Source organism: Lissotriton helveticus, chromosome 2_1, assembly GCF_964261635.1.
Source record: "Lissotriton helveticus chromosome 2_1, aLisHel1.1, whole genome shotgun sequence".
In the NCBI taxonomy this organism is placed as follows: domain Eukaryota; kingdom Metazoa; phylum Chordata; class Amphibia; order Caudata; family Salamandridae; genus Lissotriton; species Lissotriton helveticus.
The window spans coordinates 1,465,807,487-1,465,829,236 of record NC_136059.1 but is presented as its reverse complement, the minus strand read 5'-3'; the positions used below and the strand labels follow the sequence as shown (position 1 = coordinate 1,465,829,236).

General features: G+C 44.7%; 1 protein-coding gene across 1 annotated transcript in view; it reads right to left on the bottom strand.

The window, feature by feature from the left end:
* The window catches only part of LOC144820270 (uncharacterized), a 326,975-nt gene that overhangs the window by 156,781 nt on the left and 148,444 nt on the right, over positions 1 to 21,750 (bottom strand). Inside the window, exon 4 of the mRNA XM_078677859.1 lies at positions 5,598 to 5,701. Within this exon, the coding sequence (XP_078533985.1) occupies positions 5,598 to 5,701 (104 nt within the window). The remainder of the gene's footprint in view (positions 1 to 5,597; positions 5,702 to 21,750) is intronic.

The following is a 21,750-nucleotide window of genomic DNA, read 5'->3' as shown; positions in this document are numbered from 1 at the left end:
TCACTGGGTCTTCATTGGCTGCAGTGGTTATTTCTTCCAGCATCAGCACCCGGGGGCACATCAGGGCTGCTAGCATGTCCAGGTGTGCTTCTGTATCATCACTGTTCTGCTCTTCCTTCTCCTCTTTGGTCATGTCGGGGTGCCTTGATAGGAAGTCGGCCGGGTTCTTGGCGCCAGGCCGATAGATCACATCCATGTCATAGTGCTGGAGCCCGATGGCCCACCTCTCGATACATGGGGGAGGGTGGGGCACCGACCCTTTGAACAGCAGCACTAGGCGTTGATGGTTTGTGACAAGGGTAAATGGGTGGCCATAGATGTACAGGTGGAAGTGTCTGCCTCCCATCGGATTGCCAGGGCTTCCCTTTCAATTTGCGAGTATCGCTTATCTGTTGGCGTGAGCGCTTGGCTGGCATAAGCTAGAGCTGCCCATCTCCCCGGTTCTAGCTCTTGTGTGAGGACCGCTCCTAGGCCCACAGGACTGGCGTCTACCAACTACTCAGTTCTCTTTGCAAGGTCAAAGTATACCAGCGTGGTGTGGTCAAGAAGCGCTTTTTTGACTGCTTGAAATGCTGTCTCTTTAGCTTGACCCCATCTCCACATGGCGTCAGCTTTGGTGAGGCTTCTGAGGGGTGCGCAAGGGTGACCAGGTCAAGGATGAAGCGGCTGCAGTACATGGCCATTCTCAAGAAGCTGCGGTCTTGATAGCTTGAGATTTCCGTGGGTCAACTTGTATGCCTTCGTGCGTGAATGTGTATCCAAAGAACTCAATTGGCTGTTGGAACAGCAGGCACTTCTCCTTGTGTAAGGTGACCCCGTGTTCTGACAGTCCCTTCAGCGTTGCTCTCACGTGTTGGTAGTGCTCTTCGAGCGTCTTTGAGTGAATGAGGAGGTCGTCACTCATATTTAAAATGCCTGGGAGTCCGACCAGGATTTTTTTCACTGCGTTTTGGAATATCTCTGTGGCTGATGATATGCCAAAATTCAGTCTTTTATACCTCCGGAGGCCTAGGTGGGTGCTGAACGCGGTTATGTACCGGCTGTCTTTGGCAAGTGTCAGTTGGTGGTATCCAGCATTTAGATCTAGTTTTGAGAACCACCTGGAGCCATTTAGATCAGCCACAATGTCATCCATGGTTGGTGTTATGTGACATTCGTGCCAAATGACCTTGTTCGGGAGGCGTATGTCTATGCAAAGCCTGATTTTTCCTGGTTGACAGGGCTTTACAGCTATTACCATGGGTGACACCCATGGAGTGGGCTCTGACACCTTCTCGATAACTCCCTGGTCTTCGAGTTTTTGTAGCTCTTCTTCTACCAGCGGCCAGAGGTGAAATGGGATTCTGCTGTGTCTTAGGGCTGTTGGTGGGATGGAGGTGTCTATATGTAGCTTGATTGGACCCCCCTTTATCTTGCCTAGTCCTTTGAATAGGTTCTTGAACTGGCTCAGCAGTTCTGCTGTCTGGTCCATTTCCACTTTCCTAGAGAACATTCAGATCTTCGGCTGCACTTCTTGGTTAATCACGTGGATGTCTATAGTGATCTCGACACTCCCTGACTGTACTGGTACGGTCATCTTGCCTTTGAGTGGTAGCGGCGTGTCACTGCCATATGCAAATATTTTGGCTTTTGATTGTCTGAGTGCTGATTTGGGCCTAAGCTTGTTGTAAATGTAAATGTAAATGTTGTAGTACTTGTATAGCGCCCGAATCACCCCACATGGGGTCTCTCCGGTGCTTGTACGAATACCGCTGTTGGACCCTTCCTGGCTTTTCCCTGTGAGGCGCCCACTCCTGGGCACCCCCAAGGTGCAGCCAGGCATCCTAGCGCTGTTGGGGCCGTTGTGGAGATTAAGCAAGCTATTGCCCAGAGTTGCAGAGTGAGACCCATGATTAGAATAGGCACCGAGGCGAGAATTATCAGGTCCGAGGAAATTAAGCCCAAGACCCGCCAAGGCGGGAATTGAACCCTGGTCCCGGGCCAGACCTCTGCATCAGGGTCTGCCGCTCTAACCATTGAGCCACCCTTCTCCACTGTACTGCTGGATCCCCATTACCGTTACAGAGGCACCAGTGTCAATCACTGCAGTGACATCATATCCAGCGACCCGGACTGTGCAGCGGAGCTGGGGTCGCCTTCTGCTCTTCAGGGCTCTACTGAATTAGACTAGATACGTTTCTCGCTCGTCCTCTGATGTGGACGCATCCTCTTGGTAGGAGGGTTGTTCTCTTTTCTTGTTCCCAGATTGAGATGTCAGCGAGACCTGTGACCTGCTGCCGGACAATCCGTCTCATCGGTTTAGGTCGGTTCCCTTCTTTACGCTGCGTCTTCCCCTCTTGATTTTTTGATACCGCAGTTGGTGCACATCTTTCCTTCTGCTGGGCATGACTGTGAGGGGTGTTCCTTGTACCCACAGTAACCGCAGCAGTTCTTCGGGGTCTGTGGCTGGCGATCTCGCGAACCTACCGGACCTGTCTCTCGCCCTGACTGTGTCCGCCTTTTCTGTCTTTACCGTGACATTTTTCTCTGGCCCTCTCATCAGAGCTATGTCCATCTCTTCTGCCCGCGCCTCCGACAGGTCATGGGATCTCGCTAGGGTCTTACTTCGTATCCCTAAGATCAGTTGGGCTCTGATTTCTTCCGCTGCCCAATCGCCCACAAGGTGGGTTGTGGCTATCTCCCTTACCCGTGCATAAAAGGTGTCAACGGACTCGCTTTCCCTTTGCTTTGCTTGTCTTAGCATGAAGTGTCCGAAATCAGGGTTCATTTGAGGGTCAAAGTGGGCGTTCAGGGTGGTGACCACCACGGGATAGTCATGGGGGGGGGGTCCTGTGTCCGGTAGATGCTTGAACAGGAGGTAGATCTTTTCTCCTGCATAGTGGAGTATCTCTAGTCGGCCAAGCCACGTCTGCCACCGTGGCATGTCTGTGGCGGGGTCCGCTGACTCACTGAAAGGAGGCAGGACGCCAGAAGGAGGGTGATGCGGTACCACCGGTACTGGGATCTGGGCAACATTGTCCTGATCCCCCCATTTCCCGTGGCGTGGGCTCAGATTGATGGCCTAGCAAGAGAGCTTGCTGTTGACGGGCGGCCTTCAGGTACAGGAGATGGCACAGCTGTACTCAGCTTCGTGCAGGCTTGCGTGCAGGTCAGAGCGCAGTACTCACCCAGACTGGGGTGGGGTACCAGGGTGTCTCTGTGGCTCTCTTTGGGGGGTGATCACACATGGCATAAGTAGCCCGCCAAGCGAGTGCAGCGAGGAGCAACCAGGAATGCTGCTGGTGCTACTAGGATGCTGCTGCTTCCCCAGGGTCGAGATTGCGCTAGGTGGGGCACATGTGGTGAGCCTGCAGAGGTCTGGTAAGGCCTTGTGGTTCCAGTCCAGCTAGTGCTGCCAACTTCCTTCTCCCTTGTCTTTTATAGATCAAATACGCTCGGGCATCCCACCCTCGACACCAGTGTTACAGTGGTGAGCCCTGCCCTTCCGCTGCGTGCTGTGTTAAGGCCTGGATGCGCGCATCAAATAAGTCACACCAACTCGCGTGTGTTTTTTAGCGCGAACTGCCATTGCAGCTCCTCTTTCTTTATTTTATTTACGCGTTCACACCAGCCAAGGTGAACGCAGGGGTGGGGCTGTCCAACGCGCACCAGAGGGAAAAAGCTGGTGCGCCAACTGTTACAGGGCCCAAGCTTAAAGGATAACGTTTACACACTGGCAGTAGCCAGAGACACAAGCAGAGAGTAGAAAGATGGGAGAGCGGGTCACTGTAGGCACCCCTGCAACCGCACTCAGTGCTAACCTGTCCGTTTCTGCTTGGGGCCGGGCACTTTACGTGGCAGTCTCTACAGCCGCACCTGCTCGGCTCTTGTTACTTGCGTGCAGCTGGTGTCCATGCGCGTTGTACTGCTACAAGTATGCCGACCAGTTTTGTTGCACCACACCAACTACAGCGTCCCCCCGGCATGAGCGATGAGAGAACAGCCTGGGAGGGTACGGGTGCGCTCTTGGTGCGCTGGTCCTGCTGGCGGGTCCAAAAGCCCCGGCCCTCTTCTTACAGGCCAGTGAGTCTGCAGGCTGTGTAGGCAGTGTGGGAGGTGAAGGCAGTGGTGCTGTGAGGTGTGCGTGGTTTTTAAAGTTTTACGGGGCGTGTACCTTCTCATATCTGCCGCTGTCAGACTCTTCAACTCCTTCTGCCCTTGCTGATGATTACTTCTAGCACCCACATCTACTTCGCACTTCCTCTTTGCTCCTTGCTCGCTCGACCTCAAGCAACCATGAAAAAGAACCATTGAAGGATGAACATCAGAGGAATAGTGAACAAATGGGCCCAGACCCTTTCACTAGATTTTTGTTTTGTTGCTTGTTTGCTTTGCATTATGTAATTGTGTTGTGTAGTCCCAAGAAATGCTGCTACATTTCCAGTCAAAAGCGGCACACAACTTTAAAGTTCCTCTGACAAAGAACCATTTGCGATTGTCTAAGGTGGCAACATGCTGCTGCTCGAGCTTTTCAACTGTTTAAGCCACTGGTTAGTCTCAAATGGTGGCAGAGGCCTTTCTTAAATGAATGCTTTCAGCGACTTACTTTTAGTGATATTGCCCCTGAACTCACTTCTGCATCAGTATGCAATACTGCCATGTGTCCTCCTTCCTCTGAAACATTCACATGAGTGGAAGTAATGGGCCGGATGTATTAAAATAATGGTTGTATAAAGTGGTCGAAAATTGCGCACTTTGTGCAACCAGTTTCTAATTTTGAGACGTGATCTACGTACCAAGGAATTGCATTGCAAACTGTTCATCTGCACTGGGTGGAAAAAACGATCCACCTAATGAATTTGAATTAGGCAGGTCGCTATTTGCTACCCCCTAGAATTGGTTCTAAACAAATGGATTGTGACCTGCAAGGAACAGCAATCCATCATATGTGAGTGCTTTCCCAAATAGAAAACACATTTTTTAACATCAGCTCATGTTCCTTAAAGGAACCGGTGTTGTTTTATTTAAATAATATATTTTGGATTTGGGAAACATTAGAGGGCACAGGCACTTGTCCCATTGACTACTGTTTCCCCCCTCGAAGTTCAAGGGGCCACTTCCCCTTTTTCACAATCATTTCCCACCCCCTTTGGTGTTAGTATTCAATCAAGGGCTTCCGAACCCGATAAAACGATAATGCCCCTTTCCTTCTTCCTCCTAATTATGATTTGGCATAGCCCGCAAAACCGACTTTGCAGCTTGGAAAGGTTTTTCCAACTTGCAAAACGGTGTTACATAGACTAAACAAAAAGTCCTTTAGTTGTGGTAAACCCTGTGATTTTTGTGAACCAAGTGTTTGCAACTGCAATTATTTTCTAACCCTGAACTTGGGAAAACTGTGGTCTTTGAAGTTGGATCAAAATGATTTGTGCAGAGCTAGTCTGTATGTTTAGGTAATCTAATAATTGTTACAGGGCAACAGCAAATCATGGAATCCAAAAATATTTTCATTGCATAGCTAATCAATGTAACCAGTACCTAGTAACCTCTGCCACGCACTGGAATTATGAGTACAGCATATACAATATTTTCTATTAAAATAAACAACATATTCTTACATTGATCTACTCTGCGGGCTGGGTCCTGCTTGCATCATTTGATCGAGGTCTTCATTTACGGCGTTTAATTCCTGCACAAGGTCCTGTAAATCACTTGCTGTGGCCTTGAAGAGAGAAAACCGATAAGAGGGAGTTCCGCTAATCTCTCTTAGCTGTCTCCAAGTGGTCATTATTGTTTGACTTTTACATGGAAAAATACAAGAGTTCTCAGGTGCTTGATTCGTGGCTCTTGTGCCCAATCAACACAATGGTGCAAGCTCCATACTACTAAGTCGCCTGCTCAGCTCTGAATAATTGTTTCATACCAAACACAATCAACTGTCTAACTAAGGCAAAAGAACGACAATGTCTGAAGGATTAACAGTCGCCTTTTTGAAATTAAACAAAGGTGTAAGTTTACCTTTGTAAATCAGGCCCAGAGCATTAAGAGGTCAGCTAGCAAATGATCTAATAGCACTATGACCCGAAGACCACTTGATTGAGTACCACCCTGGGCAGAAAATGTCACTAATGGAACTCATGGAGCCCAGAGCCCTTCAGGACTAGTGGAAAGGGCATTATGAGATAAAATAAATAAGAGCTGCTCACCTACTTGGTGAACCTCCTGACATCAAGGAACCTCTTAAGAGTCCTGCATGTGAACAGCTTGAAACCACACATCAAGTGCAGTATTTTAATGTGCATCAGGGCAAATAGTGGTCCTTTCAAATGAAATAATAATTATCTTGTATGAACAAAGGAGAGAGTGTAGGGATTTAATCCACCTTAGTGGACGGAAGAATACTCCTGGTCCCCTGGGTTAGGTATCTAAATTAACAAAAAGAAGGAGTACCACCAGAAAAAATGCTCAGCAGAGCGATTTCGGCGGGATGATTCGGTTTCAAAAAGAAGAGAGTCCTTCTTTGTTTTTTAGTAACCCCTCACTCACCGACCTGGTCGGTGACATGCTTCATCATTGGGGCCACCTCGATGGCCGAGTGCCATCAAGGTGTGCTACAACACCTGAAATACAGTGGAGCTGGAATGTGAGTGATGAATGTAGAGAATAGAGTGGGTGTGTTAAAAATTGTCCTGGTATGACTTATTTTGGAAAAAACTTTATTCTTTAAGACTACTGGACAATATTAAAATCTATGTGTAGATACAGTAATAGGTTTAATTATGACCAAGTGTATCTGGATTATATGTGGTGGGTCTACATGTTTCAAACCGTATTGGGAGTTACCGGTTATTCTTCAGGACCAAAGCAAAGAAATGGGTGGTCAGGGTACACTAACACCCTGCCGTGCCGTCATTCCTTTGTGCCTAGGTAACCAAATCGTGACACTAGGCAGAAAAAACAACAAAGGTATAACCCGGTGGTGGTTATCCTAACAATAAAAAGACCTGTGGAGAAAAGGAATATTGATCACAAGAAAACTCGTTACAAGCCTGCAACGTAGTGAAGTGAAGAAATCTCCTGTCTTTGTGCTTCATCAATCATCCCACACCGATTAAATGCGCACTATTATTGTGCAGTAAATCTAGGGTGCATGGTGCAGCTCAAAATTATCGGAATCGATTATTGGCGCAGATGTTGTCGAATGGACTACCTGGCACACCTATCAATTGTAGAGTGCATGGTGAAAGATCTGAGATTAATTACTCATTCATACGCTTCCAAAGTCTATAGGTGCGTGACTATGCTGCAATCACGTCATTCTAGGTGATAGGCATTTCGTGGTGTGTCTAATGTCTCTTGATTCCATACAGGACAATACAAACAAACACAACATAAAACATATAGTAGAAGTGCTTACTCCTAGTGAAGAGTCATAGGGCAGCACGGGATTAGGAGGGAGGAGAGGCCTGTGGTTGAAAACATATTCTGTAATAAAAAAACGAGTGGTGCTAAGTAGCTAATCGATAGGGTTAATCTACTCAGAGAAAGTTGAGCCGAAAACGCGTGGGACTTCGCGTTTCCGTGCGGTGCTGGGGGTCTCTACTTACAGTTCTCGCAGGTCTAGCATGGCATTATACCTATGGAGTCCCTCGTGTGCCCGTAATCTGGTCGGCCGTGTTTCCGGCATTAAGGCGGCCGCCATCGGTAATGAGGGGCGTGGCTGGCAAAGCGTCCTGACGTCACACAACGGCCCGGGCTTGCGCTACGGAAGCCTCGGGTGTACACACAAAGTCAGTTACCATAGTAACCGCGTCGTCCGTAGGTAGTAAACACTGCGGGAATGGTTTGCATGTTCCGTATGTTAATCGGAACACCGAGGTCTCATCTTTCTCGATGACTGGGGAGAGTAGAGCCCCGTGTAATTAGTAAGGAAAGGAAAAGGGAGTTTCTGCCGAGAGATACAAAAACTATAGTATGTCCTGAGGCTTGCATGGACCTTCGGAAACAATGCGTTGGGATATCTTTTTAGCTTGCATGGACAGTGGAGAGCAATGCGTTCAGTATTAGTGTAGACTGTCATAATTCACAGGGATGGGTTGTTAACAAACTACTAGAAGAGGGAATTAATACAACCCTGAGTATATAGGCACTATGTATACAGACGGATGGGGGAGGTTATTTTACAGAACGTTCGCCCATTGGATGTTATCGTTGAGACCATTGATATGTGTGGATAGTCTATAAACCCATCTTTGTTCTTTTTCGTACAAACGTTTCTGTAGGTTTGGCCCGGCTGGTAGTTGCTCAATGATAGTCCATATCATATCGTTGGGTGTGTGGTTCTTCTCTAAAAAGTGGTCCGTCAGTCTGGTCGCACTTTTTCTGCAGCGGATAGTGCTGCGGTGTTCGCTGATTCGCTGCTTGATCTTACGGGTGGTCATCCCTACATACTGTTTTTTACAAATGCATTCAATCAAATAGACAACATTGTTGCTATTGCAGTTCGTATGCGCAATTTGTCTCCATACTTTTCCTTCTTCAAGATCCAGTGTCTTAGTGTTTCTTGTCAAATGGCAAACACAGCAGTTGCCACAGCGATAGTGTCCAGTCACATTAGGGAGCCCCCAGATTGCAGTGATGGATTGGTTAGTCGGAACAGCTTTTACTGTGGGCCTGGTTTTAACCAGGGTGTCCTTTAGACTATGCTGTTTTTTGAAGGAAAAAAGAGGTTTCTCCCAGTGTAGGTTTCCAAAATTTACAATCGCCCAGTGTTTATTTATGCTCCTCGTCACCTGATTAGATACTGCGTTGTATGTAGTTACGCAGGTTAGAGGTATGGAGTTGTTGGCATTCGTTCTTTTTTCAAGTAGTACTTCCCTCGGTTGATTTCTGGCCCTTTTCTGGCATTTATTTACAATCTTGTTAGGATAGCCGCGCATTTGCAACTTTTTGGATAGATCATTTGCTTGTTCCTTGTAGTCGGATAATTTACTGCAGTTCCTTCTAAGTCTGAGGAATTGTCCGTACGGTAAGTTTTCCCTGAGTGGGCGAGGGTGGAAACTCTCAAACCTCAAGAGGTTGTTTTTTGCCGTTGGTTTGTAGTGGGTTCTGGTCTCCAATCGGTTGTTCTCTTTGCTGATCACTACATCCAGAAATACTATTTTTTCTTTGTCATAACAGTTTGTAAATCGCAAGTTGCCATCACAAGTGTTGATCCAGGAAATGAATTGGTCTAACTGTTCAGTGGGTCCCTGCCAGATTGCTAGAACATCATCGATGTAGCGTTTCCAGAACTTCAGATTTTCTCGAAAGGGATTGCTGTCATTAAGGATGAATTTCTGTTCAAAGTCGTGGACGTAAAGTCCGGCCACGCTAGGGGCAAAAACACTTCCCATTGATGTACCCCCCGTCTGCAAATACAGAGTACCCTCAAATTCGAAATAGTTGCATTTCAAAGCCATTTTGGCACATTCCAGAATGAAAGCTCTTGGGGTTTTGTGTGGCCAATCGGTGTTCTCCAAGGTATTCTCAAGAACTTGGATGGTGTCATCTTGAGGTATACTTGTGTAAAGGCTTTCAATGTCGAAACACAGTAGCACAGTATCCTCGTCTACAATCAGGTTCTGTAACAGATTTAGTAGACTCTTAGTGTCTTGTAAGTAAGTGACAGTGTTTTGGACAATGGTCTTTAGGAAGAAATCGCAAAACCTAGATAAGGGTTCTAGTAAGGATCCAATCCCTGATACGATTGGGCGTCCTGGCGGTGGTATTCTGCCCTTGTGCATTTTAGGAAGTATGTAAAAATAAGGGATTTTTCCTTCTGTGGTGCATAGGTAGTCAGCCTCCTGTTTGGATATCTTGCCCGTCACTTCTGCAGTCTCCACTAGTTGTACAATTTCAGTTCTCAATGCATTCGTTGGGTCTGCCTCCAGGATCTGGTAGTTCCTGTCATCACTGAGAAGTCTGAGGCATTCCTCGCGATATGTCGTTACATCCATAACTACCAACCCTCCACCTTTATCCGCAGGTTTTATTATGATGGTCTCACAGGTACGCAGGTCCTTTAATGCTGTATTTTCAGCACTGCTCATGTTATGAAATTGGGATGAGGTCTGCATTCTTTCTACATCATTGTATACAGCCTGTTCAAAGGCAATTAGTTCCACGGGGGTTGTATGTGGTGGTGGCGTGAAGGTAGATTTTACTCTCAATCCGGTTTCGTTTTCGGACTCATTCCCACTGGGAGGGCCTTGTTTCTCGAAAAAGGATTTTAGTCTTAGCTTCCTGAAGAAACCTGCTAACTCGCAGTGTAGTTGGAATTTGTCCACTCGAGCAGTGGGGACAAAGCCTAGACCTTTATTCAGGACAATATCCTCTGTAGTTGATAATGGTCTGGAGGAAAGGTTTGTAACTAGGGTCTCATGTTGCTGGGCACTGCTTTTCTCTTCGTTCGGTTGCTCACTGGATCGTCCTCTTCCCAGTGTACCTGGTTGGGCTGGTTGGGTTGTCTGTTTTTTCCGCTTCCTCGTCGGCCCCTGTGAAAAAAAGGCGGTCGAAATTGGTTCTGGTGAAACGGGGGAGGTTGGAAATGTGGTTGAAATGGCGGTTGCCATCCATACATTGGAAAATGTGGCGGTTGGTTGTAGGGGTTTTGAAACATTGGTGAGTTGAATTTAGGCCAAAGATTTTGTCCTCTTCTCCCCCCTCTGCCTCGTTGTTTGTTGCCACTCGTATTTGAACCATTGCTGCTATTAGATGAGTTGCTAGAAACATCTGGATCAGATGCAGTACGATCAGGTGGTTTAAAGTCAGGGTCTGAATAAGGATAGGTGTTCTTAAAGGTAAATCTTTTCAAATCTTTTTGAAATTTAGTCACTTTTTGTTGGGTCAGATTCTCTCTGTATTCATTGATTTCTTTATTTATTTCATCAAGCTTCTTTTTATACCCAGTAATACTTGTCTTGATGTGTGATTCAGTCTTTTGAATTTCAATCTGGATAGCCTCCGATAATCTCAAGGCTGTTTTCAGGATGAGCACAATCCAATCATGCGTGCAGTGCCACGCTATTAGAGCCGAGTCTTTTCTGAAGATGGGATCATTCCGGAAAATTCGTGGGGCATTCGTTACCAGTAAGCCTTTAGGGGCCATATCATTAGTTAAATATTCCTTAAGAATGGTGCCGTGTAGAATTGTTCTTATGCGATCTCTCTTCATCTCTGACAGCTTTTCCCAATCACCTGTCTGTGATATTGTTTGTGAGATATTGGCATCTGAGAAGCCCGAGATTTCGCCCATTATGGCGTCAATCTCTTCAGTGGAGTAAGAAAGGCCTTGATTTTCTCCCATAGTGTCTACTGTATGTTGAGTGTAGATGTTAGAAAGTCACAGGTACAAAGAAGGACACTGGTACTCTCGCAGCTGTGCGCTGCCAAGATATAGTATGAACAAAGGAGAGAGTGTAGGGATTTAATCCACCTTAGTGGACGGAAGAATGCTCCTGGTCCCCTGGGTTAGGTATCTAAATTAACAAAAAGAAGGAGTACCACCAGAAAAAATGCTCAGCAGAGCGATTTCGGCGGGATGATTCGGTTTCAAAAAGAAGAGAGTCCTTCTTTGTTTTTTAGTAACCCCTCACTCACCGACCTGGTCGGTGACATGCTTCATCATCGGGGCCACCTCGATGGCCGAGTGCCATCAAGGTGTGCTACAACACCTGAAATACAGTGGAGCTGGAATGTGAGTGATGAATGTAGAGAATAGAGTGGGTGTGTTAAAAATTGTCCTGGTATGACTTATTTTGGAAAAAACTTTATTCTTTAAGACTACTGGACAATATTAAAATCTATGTGTAGATACAGTAATAGGTTTAATTATGACCAAGTGTATCTGGATTATATGTGGTGGGTCTACATGTTTCAAACCGTATTAGGAGTTACCGGTTATTCTTCAGGACCAAAGCAAAGAAATGGGTGGTCAGGGTACACTAACACCCTGCCGTGCCGTCATTCCTTTGCGCCGAAATCGCTCTGCTGAGCATTTTTTCTGGTGGTACTCCTTCTTTTTGTTAATTTAGATACCTAACCCAGGGGCCCAGGAGTATTCTTCCGTCCACTAAGGTGGATTAAATCCATACACTCTCTCCTTTGTTCATACTATATCTTGGCAGCGCACAGCTGTGAGAGTACCAGTGTCCTTCTTTGTACCTGTGACTTTCTAACATCTACACTCAACATACAGTAGACACTATGGGAGAAAATCAAGGCCTTTCTTACTCCACTGAAGAGATTGACGCCATTATGGGCAAAATCTCGGGCTTCTCAGATGCCAATATCTCACAAACAATATCACAGACAGGTGATTGGGAAAAGCTGTCAGAGATGAAGAGAGATCGCATAAGAACAATTCTACACGGCACCATTCTTAAGGAATATTTAACTAATGATATGGCCCCTAAAGGCTTACTGGTAACGAATGCCCCACGAATTTTCCTGAATGATCCCATCTTCAGAAAAGACTGGGCTCTAATAGCGTGGCACTGCACGCATGATTGGATTGTGCTCATCCTGAAAACAGCCTTGAGATTATCGGAGGCTATCCAGATTGAAATTCAAAAGACTGAATCACACATCAAGACAAGTATTACTGGGTATAAAAAGAAGCTTGATGAAATAAATAAAGAAATCAATGAATACAGAGAGAATCTGACCCAACAAAAAGTGACTAAATTTCAAAAAGATTTGAAAAGATTTACCTTTAAGAACACCTATCCTTATTCAGACCCAGACTTTAAACCACCTGATCGTACTGCATCTGATCCAGATGTTTCTAGCAACTCATCTAATAGCAGCAATGGTTCAAATACGAGTGGCAACAAACAACGAGGCAGAGGGGGGAGAAGAGGACAAAATCTTTGGCCTAAATTCAACCCACCAATGTTTCAAGACCCCTACAACCAACCGCCACATTTTCCAATGTATGGATGGCAACCGCCATTTCAACCACATTTCCAACCTCCCCCGTTTCACCAGAACCAATTTCGACCGCCTTTTTTTCACAGGGGCCGACGAGGAAAGGGAAAAAACAGACAACCCAACCAGCCCAACCAGGTACACTGGGAAGAGGACGATCCAGTGAGCAACCGAACGAAGAGCAAAGCAGGGCCCAGCAACATGAGACCCTAGTTACAAACCTTTCCTCCAGACCATTATCAACTACAAAGGAGATTGTCCTGAATAAAGGTCTAGGCTTTGTCCCCACTGCTCGAGTGGACAAATTCCAACTACACTGCGAGTTAGCAGGTTTCTTCAGGAAGCTAAGGCTAAAATCCTTTTTCGAGAAACAAGGCCCTCCCAGTGGGAATGAGTCCGAAAACGAAACCGGATTGAGAGTAAAATCTACCTTCACGCCACCACCACATACAACCCCCGTGGAACTAATTGCCTTTGAACAGGCTGTATACAATGATGTAGAAAGAATGCAGACCTCATCCCAATTTCATAACATGAGCAGTGCTGAAAATACAGCATTAAAGGACCTGCGTACCTGTGAGACCATCATAATAAAACCTGCGGATAAAGGTGGAGGGTTGGTAGTTATGGATGTAACGACATATCGCGAGGAATGCCTCAGACTTCTCAGTGATGACAGGAACTACCAGATCCTGGAGGCAGACCCAACGAATGCATTGTGAACTGAAATTGTACAACTAGTGGAGACTGCAGAAGTGACGGGCAAGATATCCAAACAGGAGGCTGACTACCTATGCACCACAGAAGGAAAAATCCCTTATTTTTACATACTTCCTAAAATGCACAAGGGCAGAATACCCCCGCCAGGACGCCCAATCGTATCAGGGATTGGATCCTTACTAGAACCCTTATCTAGGTTTTGAGATTTCTTCCTAAAGACCATTGTCCAAAACACTGTCACTTACTTACAAGACACTAAGAGTCTACTAAATCTGTTACAGAACCTGATTGTAGACGAGGATACTGTGCTACTGTGTTTCGACATTGAAAGCCTTTACACAAGTATACCTCAAGATGACACCATCCAAGTTCTTGAGAATACCTTGGAGAACACCGATTGGCCACACAAAACCCCAAGAGCTTTCATTCTGGAATGTGCCAAAATGGCTTTGAAATGCAACTATTTCGAATTTGAGGGTACTCTGTATTTGCAGACGGGGGGTACATCAATGGGAAGTGTTTTTGCCCCTAGCGTGGCCGGACTTTACGTCCACGACTTTGAACAGAAATTCATCCTTAATGACAGCAATCCCTTTCGAGAAAATCTGAAGTTCTGGAAACGCTACATCGATGATGTTCTAGCAATCTGGCAGGGACCCACTGAACAGTTAGACCAATTCATTTCCTGGATCAACACTTGTGATGGCAACTTGCGATTTACAAACTGTTATGACAAAGAAAAAATAGTTTTTCTGGATGTAGTGATCAGCAAAGAGAACAACCAATTGGAGACCAGAACCCACTACAAACCAACGGCAAAAAACAACCTCTTGAGGTTTGAGAGTTTCCACCCTCGCCCACTCAGGGAAAACTTACCGTACGGACAATTCCTCAGACTTAGAAGGAACTGCAGTAAATTATCCGACTACAAGGAACAAGCAAATGATCTATCCAAAAAGTTGCAAATGCGCGGCTATCCTAACAAGATTGTAAATAAATGCCAGAAAAGGGCCAGAAATCAACCGAGGGAAGTACTACTTGAAAAAAGAACGAATGCCAACAACTCCATACCTCTAACCTGCGTAACTACATACAACGCAGTATCTAATCAGGTGACGAGGAGCATAAATAAACACTGGGCGATTGTAAATTCTGGAAACCTACACTGGGAGAAACCTCTTTTTTCCTTCAAAAAACAGCATAGTCTAAAGGACACCCTGGTTAAAACCAGGCCCACAGTAAAAGCTGTTCCGACTAACCAATCCATCACTGCAATCTGGGGGCTCCCTAATGTGACTGGACACTATCGCTGTGGCAACTGCTGTGTTTGCCATTTGACAAGAAACACTAAGACACTGGATCTTGAAGAAGGAAAAGTATGGAGACAAATTGCGCATACGAACTGCAATAGCAACAATGTTGTCTATTTGATTGAATGCATTTGTAAAAAACAGTATGTAGGGATGACCACCCGTAAGATCAAGCAGCGAATCAGCGAACACCGCAGCACTATCCGCTGCAGAAAAAGTGCGACCAGACTGACGGACCACTTTTTAGAGAAGAACCACACACCCAACGATATGATATGGACTATCATTGAGCAACTACCAGCCGGGCCAAACCTACAGAAACGTTTGTACGAAAAAGAACAAAGATGGGTTTATAGACTATCCACACATATCAATGGTCTCAACGATAACATCCAATGGGCGAACGTTCTGTAAAATAACCTCCCCCATCCGTCTGTATACATAGTGCCTATATACTCAGGGTTGTATTAATTCCCTCTTCTAGTAGTTTGTTAACAACCCATCCCTGTGAATTATGACAGTCTACACTAATACTGAACGCATTGCTCTCCACTGTCCATGCAAGCTAAAAAGATATCCCAACGCATTGTTTCCGAAGGTCCATGCAAGCCTCAGGACATACTATAGTTTTTGTATCTCTCGGCAGAAACTCCCTTTTCCTTTCCTTACTAATTACACGGGGCTCTACTCTCCCCAGTCATCGAGAAAGATGAGACCTCGGTGTTCCGATTAACATACGGAACATGCAAACCATTCCCGCAGTGTTTACTACCTACGGACGACGCAGTTACTATGGTAACTGACTTTGTGTGTACACCCGAGGCTTCCGTAGCGCAAGCCCGGGCCGTTGCGTGACGTCAGGACGCTTTGCCAGCCACGCCCCTCATTACCGATGGCGGCCGCCTTAATGCCGGCAACACGGCCGACCAGATTACAGGCACACGAGGGACTCCATAGGTATAATGCCATGCTAGACCTGCGAGAACTGTAAGTAGAGACCCCCAGCACCGCACGGAAACGCGAAGTCCCACGCGTTTTCGGCTCAACTTTCTCTGAGTAGATTAACCCTATCGGTTAGCTACTTAGCACCACTCGTTTTTTTATTACAGAATATATTTTCAACCACAGGCCTCTCCTCCCTCCTAATCCCGTGCTGCCCTATGACTCTTCACTAGGAGTAAGCACTTCTACTATATGTTTTATGTTGTGTTTGTTTGTATTGTCCTGTATGGAATCAAGAGACATTAGACACACCACGATATGCCTATCACCTAGAATGACGTGATTGCAGCATAGTCACGCATCTATAGACTTTGGAAGCGTATGAATGAGTAATTAATCTCAGATCTTTCACCATGCACTCTACAATTGATAGGTGTGCCAGGTAGTCCAGTCGACAACATCTGCGCCAATAATCGATTCCGATAATTTTGAGCTGCACCATGCACCCTAGATTTACTGCACAACAATAGTGCGCATTTAATCGGTGTGGGATGATTGATGAAGCACAAAGACAGGAGATTTCTTCACTTCACTACGTTGCAGGCTTGTAACGAGTTTTCTTGTGATCAATATTCCTTTTCTCCACAGGTCTTTTTATTGTTAGGATAACCACCACCGGGTTATACCTTTGTTGTTTTTTCTGCCTAGTGTCACGATTTGGTTACCTAGGCACAAAGGAATGACGGCACGGCAGGGTGTTAGTGTACCCTGACCACCCATTTCTTTGCTTTGGTCCTGAAGAATAACCGGTAACTCCCAATACGGTTTGAAACATGTAGACCCACCACATATAATCCAGATACACTTGGTCATAATTAAACCTATTACTGTATCTACACATAGATTTTAATATTGTCCAGTAGTCTTAAAGAATAAAGTTTTTTCCAAAATAAGTCATACCAGGACAATTTTTAACACACCCACTCTATTCTCTACATTCATCACTCACATACCAGCTCCACTGTATTTCAGGTGTTGTAGCACACCTTGATGGCACTCGGCCATCGAGGTGGCCCCGATGATGAAGCATGTCACCGACCAGGTCGGTGAGTGAGGGGTTACTAAAAAACAAAGAAGGACTCTCTTCTTTTTGAAACCGAATCATCCCACCGAAATCGCTCTGCTGAGCATTTTTTCTGGTGATAATAATTATCTCTGCAGAAGAGGATCTTTGTCTAGGAAAAAAAACACCCAATGTTGAAAACCAATAGTTAATTTCTTGGCAGTGAAACCCAATGGCTAAGCCAATGCTTTTTTATACTTTTGTTAACTCTCAGTCAGCTAAACATATGTTTATTTAGACCGTAGTTTTTTAAACAACCCACTACAAAACGCAGATAGCATATAAAAGAATACAGTGGGCCATAGAATGCTGCACCCAACCCGTGTTCTAAAAAGACAAATGTCAACAGTTCAATTTTCTAACTGTGTGCATTCACTACAAACACCTGTTTCCAAGGTGCAACCCTTGAAACATGGTTAGAACAAAGAGGCAAGGAATAGAGGTGCACCACATTGAAAGTGTCATATGAACAAAGGGTCCAATTCAAATTTTTGGAATGTGTTCAAATCTTCTCTTTATTTTCTTTTCTTAAAAGCGTCACAAATATACAGCGATCACAGCCAACATGTTTTGTCCATAAAAATGGTCTTCTTCAGGGAACAATTGATATAAATATCCAATTTTCCAATCCGTATACATCAAACAACCTTCATTCACAGTCCCGATGGGTTCATTTCATAGGTGATCTAGATCAGTCCAACTCAGCGTGGAAATCACATTTTCTATTTTCCAATCCGCCAGTGTTATCTATGAGTTAGTATTCGTTAATCTCCATGGCAAAATTCAGTTACATGGAAGAAACGGGGCAATCTGCCCTATAATGGCACTTCAATTGGTTCTTCATAGCTGCACAAACCCGTCCTCTTCACATCCCATGAAGTGGAGTAATGACGAAACACGTGTATAACATAAAAAATCAAGAAGTTAAAATCGGGCAGAGTCCACAATAAACGTATTTAAAAACGCAATTCATTCTTTCACTTACAGGTCTGGTTTTACCTAAGACTTTATGAACAGGCCGTAAGGAGTCACTCCCCAATTAATACATGATTAAAACCCCAATTCATCCTTCATAAAATGGTCAATTTGTCTTTTAAAATGTATCTATGAGCAGTACAAATAGCCACATGGCACAGGAGACATCCAGGAATCTCATTTCCACAAGTAATGTAATAGCCTGCTTCCTATCCCTGATATCATACCTTTTTAAAACTGGTTTAATAACATTTTCTGCTTAGCTTAACCAGAGGCAGTCCACCAAAATATGTGTTAAATCTTCCTTCATATTGAGGCCATACAGATTTTACCTTTTTTTAGCAATGTTCTGTGACATCCAATATCAAGACTTGGTTTACCCCACATCTAAATCTCGTTACAACTGTACATTGGGTAGATTCTCCAGGTGGGAAAATGTCTCGCCTCCCAGCCATGAATTCTGATTTCTTCTTCTTAAGTGGATTAGATACACCTCTCTAGAGTCCTGTTTAGTGTCTTTTCTAACCTGGGAATTACTCACACCTACCCAATCAATGTTGCCTTCTATTTTTAATCTCCTACAATAGTTGAGGATCCTCCCATTGACTACACGTGCCCAGGTTAACTCAGTTTGTAATATCTTATTTTTGCATAGCGATGAGATTTTAGGAAGCTTGTCGCTATCCATTCATATCCAGAATTTTTATATCTTTGCGTATGCTAGGTGAGTCCATCTTGTCAGTCCTTTTTCTATTTTCACTGTCTGCACCATTTTGGATGGGGGAGAGAGAGTAATCTTTTAAACACCTAACCTCTTCAAGTTCCCAGCTTAATTTCCCTCCAATACCGACAACCTCTTCACCCTACTGGAACTGCGGCCTTATCATACCCTGGTAGGCTGCAACCACTGGTCTTAGGAAGGGGCACCCATAGCGATTAGCAAATTAAGTCCCCCTACAGATGAGAGTACCTTAGCTTCTAAAGAAGCAAGATGTTCCTTCCTCCGTAGTTCATTTGAGAACCACATCCCAAAATATTTATATTTACTGATAGTCTTAATTTTACCTTTTTTTTATGCCCCAAACCAACTTAGCCTCTTCTTCTCTATTGTCAGCACTTTGGTCTTTTCCATATTGACTATTAGCTTGTTCTTCTTGCAGTAGTCAGAGAGGACATCTAGTTTTCTCTGAAGGCTGATTCCAGTTAAATGTAAAATTACTAAATTGTCTGCGTATCAGAAACAGCTTACCTGCATACCATTCATTTTAGAGCTTAAACTGTTCACCCAGCGAATTATTTTTGGTAGATCAGGAATAAGGAAAATAAGATCAGGGCTAGAAAACACCCTTGTCTTAGGCCATTTCTTACATCAATCCTCTTTGAGAGGGATCCCTTGAGATCGGATTCTACCTGGGAACAGCTATCTCTGTGAAGTTCTTGTAAGATTAGCAGCAGACCATCCGGGATTCGATAGCTAATTAGTACCTCCCATAATAAGGCCTGATCAACTGAATGAAATGCTGAGCTGACTTCCATGATTCAACATTACAACCCTCCACGTTGTTCTATTGATTTCTTGGCTAAGGCCTATATGCAGAAGCAGTGGTCAGTTGTCGAGTGCCCCCTTAAAATTTCCTTGCTCTTGTGAGCTGATTGAATTTGCATCTGCCCAGTTCATCAACATCCCCCAAAGTATTTTTGAGAAAACCTTCCCACTCAGATCTAGCAGCTTTCTCTGCCAATAATTTCCAGGGAGGGAACACTCTCCTTTTTTGTGCATGGGTTTAATAACTGCTCCGTTCCAACTATCCAGTATATGTCTTGTCAATAGGATTTTCTGGAAAAGGAGGTGGAGCAAGCTGGTCCACCCGGCAATGCTTCTTTTTATTATTACTGCTGGTAGGTTATCTGCTCTAGCTGCCATTGTAAATTTTAACATCTCAATTGCTTTCTTAATTATTGGTGCTAAGAACTTCGTCTTCATCTCTTCATTAACATGTAATTCATTTGAGCGCTGGGTGATTTGGGCATCTTTATTGTAGACATCCTCCAGGAATTCTACCCAAGTGTCCTCTCCCACTGAACCTGGAGTAGTGTGGCTCACTGGTTAGAGGCGGCAGGCCTGAGAGCAGAAGTCAACCTGGGACCAGGGTTCAATTCCCGACGCGGCAGGGTCGTGGACCTTGGTCAGCGGACTCGATAATTCTCGCTTCGGTGCTTACTCTAATCAGGGGTTCCACTCGGCAACTCTGGGCATTAGCTTGCCTAATCTCCACAACGGCCCCACCAATTCCGGGGATGCCTGGCTCCACCTTGGGGACTCCCAGCAAGGGACCATCCCACAGGGAAAGCCAGGACGGGTTCCCCAGAGTTATACAGCGCCGGGACGCCCCGTTGCTGGGGCAGCTGTGCGCTTTACAAGTATACTACATTTACATTTACATTTACCTACCAGTTTCCCTGGTGCTTTTACTATCCGATTCTATACCAGCCTCCTGAAGCTCCTTAAATTATTTAACTCTATTGTCTCGAGAATTACTTTCCAACATTCTGTTATAAATGCCCGCTAATTACTGGCTACTAGATTTTTAAACTCTTTTCTTAGATTATGGAATCTCCACTTCATTTCTACAGACCCTTATATATCTTTTGAGCATTCTTATTCTCCTATTTAAGCATCAAAATTATATATCAAACCAACCAGCTACTCCTGGAGTACTTCCCTCTCGTAGTTTTATTTTGAGTGTTTTTAAAAACCTCCAGTTCGACTTTTAGGCCGGCAACAACCTCTTTAATTATATCCTCATACCACAGTAAAAAATCAGAGCACATCCCGTCAGCAGTAAATCCCCTATGTTTGTGATGGAGAGCCTTCAATACATTTAAGTGCTTCTCAGAGATTCTTTCTTGTCTTTAGCCGATTCAGGTAACAAACATTTATAGGGAGTGCCTTCATCATTATTGGGTCACTGTCCAGTCTAAGGGTTGTACTTAGTAGATAGTAGCTGCTCCCTTTTATTTGTAGAACCTCAAATTTCCTAATTAAATTGTAGACCCACGCCTGCACAAATACATAAACTATTGGGCAGTTCTGATTGCCATACTGGAAGGTTTTCCTTGCTTGATGTCTGCAAACACACAGCCATTAAGTCTTACAAACTCATTTGATGTAAGAAAATATAACAAGGCTACATTCCTTCCTGTTGCTTCTTTTACTGGGACTCAAGCACATTGTATAATAAAAGCAGATAATAAATCTTCAGACCTTTGATCCACCATATTGGGAACCGGTTTACGGTTAAAACCCCCCAGTAGGACTGCCAAGTGTTGAGGATACTGTACACCAATGTTAATCACATCTTCTTGAAACAGCTCCATAATTTCATTGTAGGTGAAAGGACTTCTTGAATGTAAATAAATATTGAGAATGATGATGCAATCCTGCCCGCTTTGGCATTTAAAATGTTTACACCACTGGAAAGGGCCCATCTTAACTACCCATACCCTAGAAGTAATTTTGGTAGATATTAGCATTAGCATCCAACCCAAGGGATGCCCTATTGCAGTTGTCAACACCTTCTGGTGGACTTTCAAAAAACCATCTATTTGTGGGGGTTCCCTGCACAGCTGTGTCTCCTGGAAGCACAAAATTGAGCACTGGCCTGTTATTTCCCTAAAGATCGACTGCCTCAATATATTACGGTCACACATGTTGCTGGAGGTCAAGGTGAT